Source organism: Bos mutus, chromosome 23 (genome assembly GCF_027580195.1).
Source record: "Bos mutus isolate GX-2022 chromosome 23, NWIPB_WYAK_1.1, whole genome shotgun sequence".
NCBI lineage: Eukaryota > Metazoa > Chordata > Mammalia > Artiodactyla > Bovidae > Bos > Bos mutus.
Window position 1 is genome coordinate 38345641 of NC_091639.1, and position 16027 is coordinate 38361667.

General features: G+C 54.5%; 1 protein-coding gene across 2 annotated transcripts in view; it reads left to right on the top strand.

Annotated features, from left to right (window-relative positions):
- MDGA1 (MAM domain containing glycosylphosphatidylinositol anchor 1) overlaps positions 1-16027 on the top strand; it is a 65575-nt gene that overhangs the window by 40575 nt on the left and 8973 nt on the right. The window contains exons 4-13 of one of the 2 annotated variants that reach the window (XM_005906778.2): positions 448-644; positions 1397-1529; positions 1736-2005; positions 3992-4321; positions 7270-7566; positions 8597-8881; positions 10462-10613; positions 11633-11810; positions 12063-12086; positions 13085-13237. In XM_005906778.2, the coding sequence (XP_005906840.2) occupies positions 448-644; positions 1397-1529; positions 1736-2005; positions 3992-4321; positions 7270-7566; positions 8597-8881; positions 10462-10613; positions 11633-11810; positions 12063-12086; positions 13085-13237 (2019 nt within the window). The remainder of the gene's footprint in view (positions 1-447; positions 645-1396; positions 1530-1735; positions 2006-3991; positions 4322-7269; positions 7567-8596; positions 8882-10461; positions 10614-11632; positions 11811-12062; positions 12087-13084; positions 13238-16027) is intronic. The other variant, XM_070361468.1, reaches the window with a different exon arrangement.

The window sequence follows — 16027 nt, forward strand, 5'->3', positions numbered from 1 at the left end:
CCCCCCAGATGGGACCTGATAGAGTGGTGAGCAATGAAACCCTAGGCCCTCTCTTTTATCCCCCATCAGCCACCCAGGAGTCTGCCAAGCCTTGGGGCCAAGGGTCATTTCTCAAGTTTTTGCAGCGGGAAGGAGCTGGCAGGCATGGCCTGATTTCCAGTCTCAGCTTATTCCTCTATCCCGTGATAGGAGGTGAAGACAGCCCCCCTGCCCCCACCGCCCCCCAGTGCAGGTCCCTGGGGAGGGATAGCTGAGACACCCACAAGTTCAGTCCCCTGTCTCTGACAGGTTGGTCAAACTTGCAGGGCTGGCAGAGCATGTAGTTCTCTGGAAGCATCCCATGAGGGTGGCTTAACTTTCCCTGAGGGCTGCCAGGGGCTCAAGGCAACCCCCCCCCCAACCTAGGGGTCATGCAGCTCTGACTCCACCGGGACTGTGCCCTTGCAGACCTGGATGAGCCCGTGCTGACGGTGCACCAGACAGTGAGCGATGTCAGAGGCAACTTCTACCAGGAGAAGACGGTGTTCCTGCGCTGTACGGTCAACTCCAACCCACCTGCCCGCTTCATCTGGAAGCGGGGCTCCGACACCCTGTCTCACAGCCAGGACAATGGGGTTGACATCTATGAGCCCCTCTACACCCAGGTCAGAATGGGCGGCAGCTGGCTTGCTCTCCTCATGGCTTACCCCACACTCTTCCTTCTGTACCTCCCAAAGGAGAGGTGCAGGGGGGCTGAGGCCTCACCACCTGGAGTTCCAGGGACTGCCCTGACTCCAACAATTTTCTTCTGACATCAGAAGCAAGCATTCTGATTGGGCTTCAGACAGCCTGGGGTAGACAGAACCAAGACAGAAAGGTCAGGGAGCAGTGATGACAGGAGAGCCCTTTAAGAACATCGCCAATTAGGAAAGCATCCCTGGGGGGCAGACAAGTCATCCCCACCTGTCGCTGGCTGGCAGGGTCTTGGGAACCCATGGCAGGCACAGGAGGGGTTGGGATAAAGATGACTCACTCCCCAAGGGTCTCCTGCCATCCCAGGAGATGGTGATGAAGCCATCCTTCAGGGGAGAGCTTTCAGAGGCAGCTTTCCTAGCTGTCAAGACTCCACATGTGGCCATGGCCTGCAGGGCCAGCCCTGTATTTGTATGGATTGTGAGACAGAGCGGGATTCCTGCCTTACCCTTCCATTTCCTCAAATGGGGAAACCAAGGCTGGGTCCTGGCCATTGTGTACCAGGACACCCTCAGACCCATGCAAGGCCAGGGTATGGGGAGTGTGGCATCCACTCCAGGCTCAGTCGTGAATAGGAATTTGCTTTAGCCTCTGGTGCTTGGTGAGTGTGTGTGAGAGCCCTGGAGACCCAAGCAGGCCCCTCACCCTAGTGGTCGCTGCCCAGGGGGAGACCAAGGTCCTGAAGCTGAAGAACCTGCGGCCCCAGGACTATGCCAGCTACAGCTGCCAGGTATCTGTACGCAACGTGTGCGGCATCCCGGACAAGGCTGTCAGCTTCCAGCTCACCAACACCACGGGTACAGACCCCTCCCTGCCCCGCCCCTTGCCCGCCTGTGCTGTGTCCTCAGCCAGGACTCCAGGCACTTGACCACGAGTCTGTGCCCTCTCCCTCCTGCCTGCTTCCTCCTCCCCCCACCCCGCCAAGAGGCCTTCTCTCCTTGCCTCTGCTCCCCCACGTCTAGCTCTGCCTCAGTCCCCTGAGACCCCATTCTTGTCCTCCCAGCACCACCAGCCCTGAAGCTGTCTGTGAACGAAACTCTGGTGGTGAACCCTGGGGAGAATGTGACGGTACAGTGTCTGCTGACTGGTGGTGATCCCCTCCCCCAACTGCAGTGGTCCCATGGGCCAGGCCCGCTGCCCCTGGGTGCCCTGGCCCAGGGTGGCACCCTCAGCATCCCTTCAGTGCAGGCCCGAGACTCTGGCTACTACAACTGCACAGCTACCAACAATGTGGGCAACCCTGCCAAGAAGACTGTCAACCTCCTGGTGCGATGTACGTGGCTTTGGGGGTGGGGGGACATGGGGGAGGGAACTTGGGAAGCAGACAGGGTTCCTGTTGCTCAGGAACTGGAAGGGGAAAGGGGCCTGTCTTCTTTTCCTTGGTAGGAGGGAGAGGCTGAGGAAGAAGGTTCCAGGCACTTTAGTTTCCCTGTAATTCAGGTGTCTGCCAGCAGATGGCAGGACTAAAATTTGTATAAAGTTTTTTTTTTTTTAACTTTTTATTGGGGTATAGCCAATTAACAATATGATATATAGAGTTTTATTTACAGCTTACAGTCTACATTTTCAAATATAACCTCAGCAAGCCAAGATGTGGGAAGGGCTGCTGTTGATCACTTTGAATTTTTTTAGATTGGGAAACTGAGGTTGCCTGAGGCTAAATTTGGACATTCTAGTCTCTAACAGAAATTTCCTGACTTCCTGCCTGTACAACGGTTTCTACAAGATTAATAGAATCAAAGTGAAAATAAAACACATTTGCACATGCTTCCTATGTAAATCTTTATTAGCAAAGCATTTCAGTAAGTATGAAGATGATTACTAAATGTAAAAATGATTAAAACTTGGAGCACAATCTAAAGAAGTACAGATACTTTCCTAACTAGATTTCAGCCTCAGTAATGATCATTAGCTGCTTGATAAGATCTTGATTTTACTGCTTTTCTTATAAGGAGAAACCTTTAAATTCTTCTGCTTGTACAGCTTTAGGTTACTGTTTTTAAATTTATTTTTAAAGATTTTTTTTTTTAAAGATCCAGGCTTGTTTCCAGCTTTTTAGCATTTGAAAGTAAAATACAGCTTTTGTCAAATTCAATTGAGAATCTTCTGATGAAATGAACACTCTTCTTTGTTCATCTCTCACTGACCAGTCTCTCCCTGATTCTCCTCACAAAAAAGAAGCTGGCACTCTATGACTTTTTACTTAATTCTGATTAAGTAGTGAGAAAGATAATAGTCAAACTGTGGTTATATAATGACTACTTTTCCCTTTGATGGTACTTCTCCCATCAGAAGATTGTTTTTCTCCACCTGATTCCATTTGACCTTTAAAATTAACCTGGCTTGATAAGATTGCGATTTACATCAAATACTTGTGGTCACCTCTTGGGGTGACATACAGCCTGTTTCACTCAGCCCAGTCGTGATTTATGGCTGTTATAGAGTCCTTGCCAATGAGCACCTAATATTAAGCATTCTATCTCTTGGCATACATAAAACAATATTCAGATTTCTAAAAGAGGCCACACCATTTTCTTTCTAAACTCTGTATTTTTATGTAATTGCAATAAGATGATTGTATTAGTCTTTTTTTTTTTTTTTAATGACACAAACTGTTGCAAAGAACTAAACAGCATAAAAGGGCAAGTTAGAAGTCTCCCCTCAGTCCCCTTCAGTCCCATTCTCTACATATAACCAGTAGTATATTCTAGTGCTTCCTTCCAAAATTTGAATTTTGTATATTCCAGGTTTAAAACAACAATAAATATAAAGCAGCATAGTAGCTAACAACATAGGCTCTGAGTGTGAATTCAGAGCACACTGAAGTGTGTGTAAATAAATTGGCTATTTACTTCTTTGAGCAAGTGGATTAAACTGTCTGAGCCTCAGTTCTCTCCTTTGTAAAGCAGGGACAATAAAATGCCTCCCTCACAGACTGTGGGGTGGGCTAAATGAAGAAACACATTTTAGGTGTTTAGAACAGGGTCTCTCATAGTGTATGGTCAACTGTGGCTGTATTGATTACTAAAACTGACTTTTCTACAGCCAGCTTTTTTTGAACTTTTGGAAACACATCTGAGCAAGCAGAACAATTTCCAAGCAGAAAACGTGATGGTTTCTCCTGGGAATGGGGTTGTAGACCCCGACCTCCAGGAAGGCCAGCTGGAGGCGAGGAGCCGCATCTGGATGGCGGTGGTGAGACAGGGAACCCTGGCTTTGGGCCAGCCCCAGCCACCCTTTCCTCTCCTTCCACCCATAGCCATGAAGAATGCCACATTCCAGATCACCCCAGATGTGATCAAAGAGAGCGAGAACATACAGCTGGGCCAGGATCTGAAGCTGTCATGCCACGTGGACGCAGTGCCCCAGGAGAAGGTGACCTACCAGTGGTTCAAGAATGGCAAGCCAGCACGCATGTCCAAGAGGCTGCTGGTGACTCGCAATGACCCCGAGTTGCCTGCCGTCACCAGCAGCCTAGAGCTCATTGACCTGCACTTCAGTGACTACGGCACCTACCTGTGCGTGGCTTCCTTCCCGGGGGCACCTGTGCCCGACCTGAGTGTCGAGGTCAACATCTCCTCTGAGACAGGTGGGCAGCTGGAGGTGGGGCAACAGGGAGGATGGGAAGGGGCTGGAGAGCCCCACAGAGGGGAGGGGGCAGCAGCTTGAGAAAGGGAGGCTGCAGTGAGGAGGACACCATTTGTTCATGCTGCATGCATTTATTAAACATGCATTATATGCCAGGCACTGTGCTAGGCACTGCAGTAAAGTGGTAGGCAAAACAGGTTCTGCCCTCATTGGACTTACTAGCAAATGTGTTTCAGATCATCCCACAAATAAAGATATCACTGCAAACTGTGATGCATAAGAGTCAGGAAAGAGTTTCCTAAGATAGCTTTGATCTAGATCTGAGGGAGGGGCAGGATTTTAGTAGGCACAAGAGAGCAAGAGGGTGGAAGAAAAAGGCAGGCCAAGGAATCAGCATGTGCAAAGACACTGAGGCAGGAAAGTCCATGAACCATTTGGAGCCCTGAAAGAAGGAGAGTGTGGCTGGGAGAATGGAGTCAGATGAGAGTGGAGAGGTTGGCAGGGGCCAGATTTTGCAGAGAATTTGGGTCTTTATACCAATAATAAAAAAAATAATAATGAAATAATAGCCAACATTTAGTGAGTGTTCACTGTATGTTCTGATGATTTTGTATTTATCTCATTCACGTTCAAGATTTACTATGTGGGGTAGATGGTTCATCTTCAGGTTTTAGAGATGAAGAAACTTAGGCTCAGAGAGTTTAACACATCAACTGGAGGAGTGTTGGTGGTGGAGCTGGGATTCAAACCCAGGCAGCCTGACTTCAGATCTTGCTCTCAGCCACCCCTGAAAGGTTTACACTTGGAAAAAGAGTTTGGAGGGACTGACTCTGGACAAAGTCTCTGGAATCCCATCTCCAGCCCCCACTACCTTGCATTGAGTTGCTGGCTGACTTTGGCTAAACCTCTTTGACTCTCTGGGCCTCAGTCTCTCCTCTATGAGACACTGGACCAGATGGCCTTGGAGGCCCTTCCCATCCTGATACTTGAACAGGGAGGAGCCAGAGGCTGGAGGCGTCAGGAAAGGCTTCCAGAAGGAGACAGACCTGAGCTGGGCTTAGGGAGTGAACTAGGCTCCACGGATTCCACAAATCCATTTCTTAAATCCTGAGCCATGTCCTGGGTGAGGAGCTGGGGAACCGAGCCATGAACCACAGCCTCATTCTCAGAGCTCACTGCCTAGCCAGAGAGATAGACCTGTTGTGGAGGGGTCAGGCAAGGTGCAGGAAAAGGAAGAACAAACCTTAGAGAAGACTCAGGAGCTAAACGTGGGGTCTGCAGAGCATCCTGGGGACATGAGATGAGGACCAGGCTGCCTGGGGTCGTCAGGGGAGACAACTTCTTAGAGGAGCCAAGTTCCATGTGAGCATTTGCTAGGTGTAGGCAACAAGCCCAGGAGAGGAGGGACAGGGAGCCCCCAAGGTATAGGAGACTTGCTGTATCCAGGAAGTATGTTCCTTACAAGTGGATCCCACAGCTGGGACTCAGGATGGGAAAGGGAAGATGAAGCTGAGGGTTGACAGAGGTAAGGGCCTTGTTTCAGAGCCAAGGGGTTTGAGTTTTAACCTGAGGGCAGTATGGCCTCAAAAAGGGGGGACAGCCCTTTAGCTTGTGGGACATAACAGGGTTGAGAGCTGGGATGTTTTAGAAACAGGGAAATCAATGAGGGTACAGGGCCATTTCCTTCATTTGGCTATAAGCTTGATGCCTAGGGCATGGAAGCTTTTAAAGAACCTATGGAAATGGAGTAGAATTGGAAAAATAAATTAATTGGCTCCAAAATGCAAAAAGAAAACTACAGAATTAAAGTCAATAGATGTATAAATGCTTACAGAGCATAAATTATGCCAACTAGATAACTGGACCTCAACTTGCCTTGTAGAGTTATTTACAATTTATATTTAATGAAGACATTTTAACTTTTTTGATGTGATATGAGATGGGACCCATGGAAGTCTTTTTTTTTTTTAATTGGAATATAATTGCTTTACAATGTTGTGTTAGTTTCTGCTGCACAGCAAAGTGAATACACAGTATATACACAGCTATATGTATACAAATATCCTCTCTCGGGAAGTCTTTAAAGACTCTTCATTTGGGCAACGTGTTGAGTTGGATTAGGTTTGGCTGTGAATGACAGAAAAAGCCTAAATAATAGTGGCTTTAAATGAGCTATATATGTATTTCTTCTTCTTCTTGTAAAAGTGAGCAGTCCAGGCTGGAATAGTAGTTCTGCTCCATCAAGTCCTCAGAGCCCCAGGCTCCATCTCATCTTGCTATTCTGTTCTCCTTAGCATGTGCCACTTTGTCCACAATGGCAGTGCCAGCTACAGCCATTAGTCTGCATTCCAGCCTGCAGGAAGGAGGAAGAGAGGCACAGCCTCTCCTCACCGCCTTGGCCAGAATTTAGTCACATGACCACAGCCAGCCATATGGCAGGCTGGGAAGTAGTCTTCATTCCGGCTGTGTGTCCTGCAAAAGCCCAGATAGTCTATCACTTTGGAAGGAAGGGTGAGGATGCTAGGGGACCGACTACGAATCTGTGATAACACTCCAGAAAGAGAAGATGGAAGCTTTCACTAGAGCAGGGCGGATGCGCTGGAGAGGGGATTAAGGGAGAAGCTATTCAGCAGAACTATTTAAAAAGTGGAACCCCTCCACCCCCCAAATAAATGAATAAAAAATGGAATCCCCCAAACTTAGTAATGTTGGGGTTAGGGGATAAAAGGAATTGGCCTGGACGACTTCAGTACTCTTTCTAGGTTGGGAGACCTTGAGAGGTAGAGGCCCAGGAAGTGGAGAGGGTTTGGGGGAGAGGAGTTCTACTTTGGAGAAACTGCAGGATCTGTGGGAGCTCTGGGATGGGAAAGGGAGGTTCGAACGTGGGGGGAGGGTAAGGGGTGGGATCGGGGGAAGCTCTAACCTGGCTATCTCTCCCCTGCTCCGCAGTGCCGCCCACCATCAGCGTGCCCAAGGGCAGGGCCGTGGTGACTGTGCGCGAGGGCTCGCCAGCTGAGCTGCAGTGTGAAGTGCGGGGCAAGCCTCGGCCGCCTGTGCTGTGGTCCCGCGTGGACAAGGAGGCCGCGTTGCTGCCATCGGGGCTGCCCCTGGAGGAAACCCCAGACGGGAAGCTGCGGCTGGAGCGCGTGAGCCGCGACATGAGTGGGACCTACCGCTGCCAGACCGCTCGCTATAATGGCTTCAACGTGCGCCAGCGCGAGGCCCAGGTGCAGCTGAACGTCCAGTGTGAGTCCCACCGCCCCACCCAGACTACCGCCGAGTTGTCCCTCCCGGTCTCCTTCACCCCTCCACCCCCACCCTCCATGTCCGACCAAACCCCTTCACTTACTGCTGGTACCCCAACCCCTCCTTGACTCCCGCGCTGTAGGACATGGAGGCCCATGACCCTTGCGGCACTTGTACCCCATCTTCATTCCCGGGGACACAGTGAGCAAAGAACTGATTTTGACAAGTGGAAATGAGAGTTTGAAGGAAGAAGGACCTTCAAGGGAACACACTGCCTCAGTGTGATGATGAGTTAACCTGTGCTGTGTGCTTAGTCGCTCAGTCGTGTCCGACTCTTTGCGACCCCATGGACTGTAGCCCGCCAGGCTCCTCTGTCCATAGGGATTCTCCAAGAAGGAATACTGGAGTGGGTTGCCACACCCTCCTCCAGGGGATCTTCCCAACCCAGGGATAGAACCCAGGTCTCCTGTATTGAAGGCGGATTCTTATTCTCCGAGCCACCAGGGAAGCCCGAGAGTTAACCTGCCATGTGTCAAGCACTGTTCTGAGTATCTTAATGCACTAACTCATCTAGTCTTTCACAGCTCTGTGTATAGATTCTATTATTCACCCATTTTTACAAATAGGGACACTGGGTCACACAGACATTAAGAAACTTTCCTAAGATCTCACAGCTATTTAGAGGCAGAGCTGGGCTTTGAACCTAAGCCATCTTGCTCCGGGGATCATGCTCTAAACCCTGACGTTGTGTTGCTTTTCATCACACGGGGTGAGGGGACCCTTTGAGGCACGAATAGAGGCCCCGTCTGGGAAGCTCGGCTGGAAGTTAAGGCGGGGAGGAGAAGGCATCTGCAGGTCGGGAGGTGTGGCTGTTGAGTACGCCGTGTGTGTCTGCCCTGAGACCCTTCCAGGCTGGGGGGGTTGGGGAGGGGTGCGGGCGTAGGGGTGAATGCGTCGCCTCCCCGTGGGGCAGCTCTTCAGATCCTACCCGGTGGGGAGAGGCCCCGCTGACCGCCGCCCCCGCCCCCAGTCCCGCCGGAGGTGGAGCCCGGCTCCCAGGACGTGCGCCAGGCGTTGGGCCGGCCGGTGCTCCTGCGCTGCTCGCTGCTTCGAGGCAGCCCCCAGCGCATCGCCTCGGCTGTGTGGCGCTTCAAGGGGCAGCTGCTGCCTCCGCCGCCCGCCGTCCCCGTCGCCGCCGAAGCCCCCGACCACTCCGAGCTACGCCTCGACGCCGTCACCCGCGAGAGCAGTGGCAGCTACGAGTGCAGCGTCTCCAACGATGTGGGCTCGGCCGCCTGCCTCTTCCAGGTCTCGGGTGAGCGTCCCAGCAGCCCCGCCCACCCGGGCCCAGACCCCGCCCACTTCCATCCCCGCCCACTCCCGGCCTGGAGCTCCGCCCCTTCCGCTCACGTGCACCCGGTGTGTGCACCGGGTTTAGGCCCCCTGCCTTGTCAGGGCCCGGCCATGCCAGGTGTAGCAGGCCTCTTGGATCTAACCGGGACCTCTTCTCGCAGCCCTCCCCACTCCCCACGTCCACTCTAGCCTTCCCGTTTCAAGGCCCATTCAGACCTGGCCTCTGACAGCCCCACTCCTGTTAAAGCCTTCACCAGGCCTAGGCTTTGCGCCTCCAGAGCCCTTGGGTACTAGCCCTTGCCGGTTCTCACCACGCTCACGCCCAGCCTGTATGAGGCATAGGCTTCGCCCCTTCCAGCTCTCTGCTTACACTTGTTCGGGTAGTAGGCAGCGCGATCTTTCCAGCTGGGTCATCAATTAGGTTTAGACTCACCCGCTCAAGCCCTGGGTACTGCCCCATCTCAGCCATCACTCTTCAAGCCCCTCTTCCTTTGTCCTTGGCCCCCGAAGCTGCATATAGGGAATCTGTTCCTGACTGCAGGCCTGGTGTGAGGGGCCTGAGCCGTAGCTTGAGGGGATGGGAGAAGACGCCCCCGCTCGACAGCTTCTCTGGAACATGGAGGGTGGTGCTAGGCCAGCCAGCACACAGTTCCTGAACTGTCACTCTAGAGGTTCCGGCCTCTTGGCGCCCCAAAATCCCTTTCAGTCCCATGTCTTCAAGTCATTCGAGAGGGCACTTTGAGGCTGCAGCTGGGCAGAAAGGGCTGGAGGTCATGGTGAGAGCAGAGGGTAAAGGAAAGGAGCTGATGGGATTGCCGAATCACCCCATCTCCACCTCCTATGGGGAAAGCCAGCTCCCTGTCAGAAGTAGCACCCCGAAGAGAGCCCAGATGTTCCTGTCCCCCATTTTACAGCACCCTGGCTCTCCCCACAGCCCCTGACTGGCCTGGTATCCCTTTAGCTCTTTTCTGGATCTCCTCACCCAACAGTGGGGGCTAGGACCACAGGTCACTGGCCATCTCCCCAGTCCTTCCCCACCCCACCCAGCCCTGCCAGCCAGAGGCCCCTGTGACATTTCCCACCTCCCCCCCTCTCTCCTGTTCTCCCACACTTTCCTTGTCTCCCCACCTCTTGGTCTCTATCTCTCTTCCCTTCCTTCTGCCTCAAAATCCTTGACCTTTCTTGGTGTCTTCTCCCCACTGCTCTTCCCCTGTGTCTTCTCTAACATCTCTTCTCTGTGTCTCTCCACATTTCTCTTTTCTGGCCTTTCCTTGGTCTTTCCACTCCATCCTCACCAATGCCACCTCTTGGATTCCCAATCTCCCTTTCCTCCTTTTTCCACCTTCCTCCCACCCCATTCTCCCCAATCTCCTCTTCTCCCACCGCCTCCTCTCCTCACAATATTCCTTGTTTTTGTCTCCCTCCATCCTGCTCTCTGTTCTGCCCATCCTCTTCTGTCTCCCTCTCCTATACCTCCTCTCTCTGTGTCTCTCCCCACCACCCACCCTTCATGGCCCCGTGCCCCGCTCCCCACCCTCTCAGCCAAAGCCTACAGCCCGGAGTTTTACTTCGACACCCCCAACCCCACCCGCAGCCACAAGCTGTCCAAGAACTACTCCTACGTGCTGCAGTGGACCCAGAGGGAGCCTGACGCTGTTGACCCCGTGCTCAACTACAGACTCAGTGTCCGCCAGGTGGGCCGAGGGGGACAGGGGCTCAGGTGCAGGCTGGCCCTGGGAGTGCTTGTCAAGCCAGGGGAAGGGGTTGAAGACACATTGACCCTCTTATAGAAGGCTCTTCTGAGCCAGAGCCACAGTATTCTGGACACAGCAGCAGGAGCTGGGAGGCTCTAGGGACTTATCCCCGCTGAACCAGTGCTCTGTGCATGGCCCTGGGAATTAGGCAGGAGTCTGCTGGGTTCATGTGGGGGAAGGGAGCAGAGCCATTTCTGCTCACAAAACACAGAGTCTCCTCTTACATCAGAAGCTTAAAGCAGGAGCTTAAGTCTCACCCACAGGATGTCTAGGATGCAGGGCCAGAGCCACCCTGTTGGTCTCATGTCCAGTCTCGTTCCATGCGGTTCCACCCAGCTAAGGGGTAGTTGGGTGGAGGGTAAGAGTGTGACCCCGGGGCAGACTGCCTAAGCTAAACATCAGTTCTGTATTAATTTGGGCAGGCTACATCTGTTTGGCCTCAGTTTCTTCATTTGTAAAATGGGGGTAGCTATAATATTCCACCTGATAGGGCGGTTATCTTGAGGATTAAACAAGTTAATAATCACATCGCATTTGGAGCAGTGCCTAGCATACATTAATTGTTCAATACTTGTTCATGTGTGTGTGCTCAGTCGTGTCTGACTCTTGCGACCCCATGTACTGTAGCGCACCAGGCTCCTCTGTCCATGGGATTCTCCAGGCAAGAATACTAGAGTGGGTTGCCATTTCTTCCTCCCAACCCAGGGATTGAATATCTCTTATATCTCATGCACTGGCAGGTGAATTCTTTACCATTGCCCCAAGACAGCCTGGGAGGAGGGGCATGGAAGGGGTGACTGCTCTGTCTTACAGATGAGGAAACTGAGGGCCCGGCTTCCTAGTTAGACCTTTGCTCTTTCTGCTCCTCAATGCTGCCCCCACAGTCACACCAGGGTCTGGGCAGGTGCTCAGGTGGAGGGCATGGCCTGTTGGGCATCTGGGACTCCCTGTATCTACAGTTGAATCAGCACAACGCCCTGGTGAAGGCCATCCCGGTGCGGCGTGTGGAGAAGGGGCAGCTGCTGGAGTACATCCTGACCGACCTCCGAGTGCCCCACAGCTACGAGGTCCGCCTCACGCCCTACACCACTTTTGGGGCTGGAGATATGGCCTCCCGCATCATCCACTACACGGAGCGTAGGTGGTGGTGGCAGCGGTGGTGGTGGGATAGGTGGGCCCATCTCATGCTCAGGGGACCCCTCATATTTCCCGCATGGTTCCTGAGCTTGGGGTTCCCCAATCTCCAGTGTCCTACTCTGTTACTGCAGGCCAGGTGCCTCTGGCCCCCAGTCCTGCTCTGGGGACCCTGTTTCCTGGTCCTAAGCCCAGGCACCCTCTACACAGCCCCACACCTTGGTTCTGACTTGATTTTCCTGCTTGCTTTCTCAGCCATCAGCTCTCCAAATTTGTCAGGTGAGATACCCCTGCCTACTTCTCCTTACCTTTAGGGTCACAAAGCTTCCCCTGGAAGGGGGAGGGACCCCCAAGAGATACCCAGAGAGAAAATAGCGTGGAGGCCCGCCATTGGCAGGAGAAGCAGGAGGGAGCAGGGCTGGGCTTGGAGATATTTGCATCTGGGATTTATTTTGGGGCTTAAAGGCTTGAAGGGAGGGTGGAGTCAAGAGGACATCTCTAACTCAGGGTCTTTTGTCCTCACTTAGCACCATTCACTGTCCCCAGAAGAAAAATGGAAAGATCAGGTTAATCCACCTTCTCTGTTCCCTGGGGCAGGGGTCCTTAATCTGAGATCCCTGGACTGACTGCCCCCCAAATGATCAGGGTGGGCCCATGAAACTGCAACCTGGAAGGGCCTTCAAGTACTTCTTTATTTTCCCTAACTTCTTTCAGAAATTTAACATCCCCTTCAATGATGCATGTAGGAATATGGTGTAATCATTACCTGATTGACTTTGTCACCAGTGGAAATCCAGTGTTTTTACATCGCTTAAAAGTTGTTACAGCTATCTGTAAACATCATTTCCATTCATTAGTATTTCAAAACTACAGTACTTAGACTTAACACTAGATCTTGTGATTTAGTTAGATAATAGAGAAGCCCACTTATTATTATATCATGCATTTGTTTTTTGATGACCGTATTTCAGCATAATATGATTTCCTTTGTAACCCTATGCTTTTCATTTTATGCACCTAAATAATCTGCAATGGGGTCCTTAACTTCATTAGACATCAGAAGGGTTTGTGGCACCAAAAAGGTTAAGAAGTCCTGTTCCGGGAACAGATGTGTCAGGGGCCCTGTTGCCTGGTTTCTGGAGCCTTGGGATCCTGGGCCCACTACTTGGATGTTTGGGAACTGCCTAGGGGTTACCAGGAAGTTAAATCTGGATGAGGGCACCTGAGCAGGCTGACCTTCTTTGTCTTACTCCCTCCCCACCCTGCCCTGACTGCAGACAACACCTGCCACTTTGAAGATGAGAAGATCTGTGGCTACACCCAGGACCTGACAGACAATTTTGACTGGACCCGGCAGAATGCTCTGACCCAGAACCCCAAGCGCTCCCCCAACACTGGTCCCCCCACTGACATAAGTGGTACTCCTGAGGGTGAGGAGATGGCCTGCTGCTCCGAATGGAGGGATGCTTCAGGGAGGGGTCTAGCGCCGGGGACCCCCAGTCTGAGGGGAGACACAGCCCTGCCTCAGGGAGCGCCAGTCTGAGGGGAGACACAGCCCTGCCTCAGGGAGCCCCAGTATGAGGGGAGCACAGCCCTGCATCAGGGAGTGCCAGTCTTAGGGGAGACACAGCCCCTACTCAGGGAGCCCCAGTCTTAGGGGAAACACAGCCCTGCCTCAGGGAGCCCCAATCTGAGGGGAGACACAGACCTGCCTCAGGGAGCACCAGTCTGAGGGGAGGCACAGCCCTGCCTCAGGGAGCACCAGTCTGAGGGGAGACTCAGCCCTGCCTCAGGGAGCCCCAGTCTGAGGGGAGACGCAGCCCTGCCTCAGGGAGCACCAGTCTGAGGGGAGGCACAGCCCTGCCTCAGGGAGCACCAGTCTGAGGGGAGACTCAGCCCTGCCTCAGGGAGCGCCAGTCTGAGGGGAGACGCCTCAGGGCCCCTGCCTCCTCAGGGAGCCCAGTCTGAGGGGAGACGCAGCCCCCACAAGGAGCGCAAGGGGCCCCAGTCTGAGGGGGAGCAGCAGTCTGAGCCCTGCCAGCTCCAGTCTGAGGGGAGACGCCAGTCTGAGGGGAGACACAGCCCCCAGTCTGGGGAGACCCCTGGCTCACGGAGCAGCAGTCTGAGGGGAGACACAGCCCATACTCAAGGAGCTCCAGTCTGAGGGAGACACAGCCTGCCTCAGGGAGCAGTCTGAGGGGAGACTTGCCTCCTCAGGGAGCCCCAGTCTGAGGGGAGACGAGCCCTGCACAGCCCTGCCTCAGGGAGCGCCAGTCAGGGAGCCCCAGTCTGAGGGGAGACACAGCCCCTCCTCAGGGAGCCCCAGTCTGAGGGAGACACAGCCCTGGCCTACGGAGCAGCAGTCTGAGGGGAGACACAGCCCATACTCAAGGAGCTCCAGTCTGAGGGGAGACACAGCCTTGCTCAGGGAGCCCAGTCTGAGGGGGAGACACAGCCTCCTCAGCCCCAGTCTGAGGGACGACAGGGAGCCCCTCCTCAGGGAGCCCCAGTCTGAGGGGAGACACAGCCCTGGCCTACGGAGCAGCAGTCTGAGGGGAGACACAGCCCATACTCAAGGAGCTCCAGTCTGAGGGGAGACACAGCCTTGCCTCAGGGAGCGCCAGTCTGAGGGGAGACACAGCCCCTCCTCAGGGAGCCCCAGTCTGAGGGGAGACGCAGCCCTGCCTCAGGGAGCGCCAGTCTGAGGGGAGACACAGCCCCTCCTCAGGGAGCCCCAGTCTGAGGGGAGACACAGCCCCTCCTCAGGGAGCCCCAGTCTGAGGGAGACACAGCCCTGGCCTACGGAGCAGCAGTCTGAGGGGAGACACAGCAGCAGTCTGAGGGGAGACACAGCCCATGCCAAGGGAGCCCAGTCTGAGGGGAGACACAGCCCCTCCTCAGGGAGCCCCAGTCTGAGGGGAGACACAGCCCTGCCTCAGGGAGCCCCAGTCTGAGGGGAAACACAGCCCTGACTCAGGGAGCCCCAGTCTGAGGGAGACACACAGCCCTGGCCTACGGAGCAGCAGTCTGAGGGGAGACACAGCCCATACTCAAGGAGCTCCAGTCTGAGGGGAGACTCCAGTCTGAGGGGAGTCTGAGAGGAGACACAGCCTGCCTCAGGGAGCCCCAGTCTGAGGGGAGACACAGCCCCTCCTCAGGGAGCCCCAGTCTGAGGGAGACACAGCCCTGGCCTACGGAGCAGCAGTCTGAGGGGAGACACAGCCCATACTCAAGGAGCTCCAGTCTGAGGGGAGACACAGCCCTGCCTCAGGGAGCGCCAGTCTGAGGGGAGACACAGCCCTGCCTCAGGGAGCCCCAGTCTGAGGGGAGATACGCCCTGCCCTGCCACAGGAGCAGCAGTCTGAGGGGAGACACAGCCCTGCCTCAGGAGCCCCAGTCTGAGGGGAGACAGCCCTGGCCTCACGGAGCAGCAGTCTGAGGGGAGACACAGCCCCTCCTCAGGGAGCTCCAGTCTGAGGGAGACACACTCAGCCTTGCCTCAGGGAGCAGAGTCCCTCCTCAGTCTGAGAGGGGAGACACAGCCCTGCCTCAGGGAGCCCCAGTCTGAGGAGAGATGCAGCCCCTCCTCAGGGAGCCCCAGTCTGAGGGAGACACAGCCCTGGCCTCATGGAGCCCCAGTCTGAGGGGAGACACAGCCCATACTCAAGGAGCTCCAGTCTGAGGGGAGACACAGTCCTGCCTCAGGGAGCGCCAGTCTGAGGGGAGACACAGCCCTGCCTCAGGGAGCCCCAGTCTGAGGGGAGACACAGCCCTGGCCTACGGAGCAGCAGTCTGAGGGGAGACACAGCCCATACTCAAGGAGCTCCAGTCTGAGGGGAGACACAGCCTTGCCTCAGGGAGCTCCAGTCTGAGGGGAGACACAGCCCCTCCTCAGGGAGCGCCAGTCTGAGGGAGACGAGCCCGCTACAGGAGCCCGATTCTGAGGGAGCCCCATTCTTAGGGGCCAGTCTGAGGGGAGACGCAGCCGCTACTCAGGGAGCCCCATTCTTAGGGGAGACAGAGCCCCTCCTCAGGAAGCCCCAGTCTGAGGGGAGACGCAGCCCTGCCTCAGGGAGCACCAGTCTTAGGGAAGATGCAGCCCCGCCTCAGGGAGCCCCACTCTGAGGGAAGACATAGCCCCTCCTCATGGAGCCCCAGTCTGAGGGGAGACGCAGCCCTGCCACAGGGAGCACCAGTCTGAGGGGAGACTCAGCCCTGCC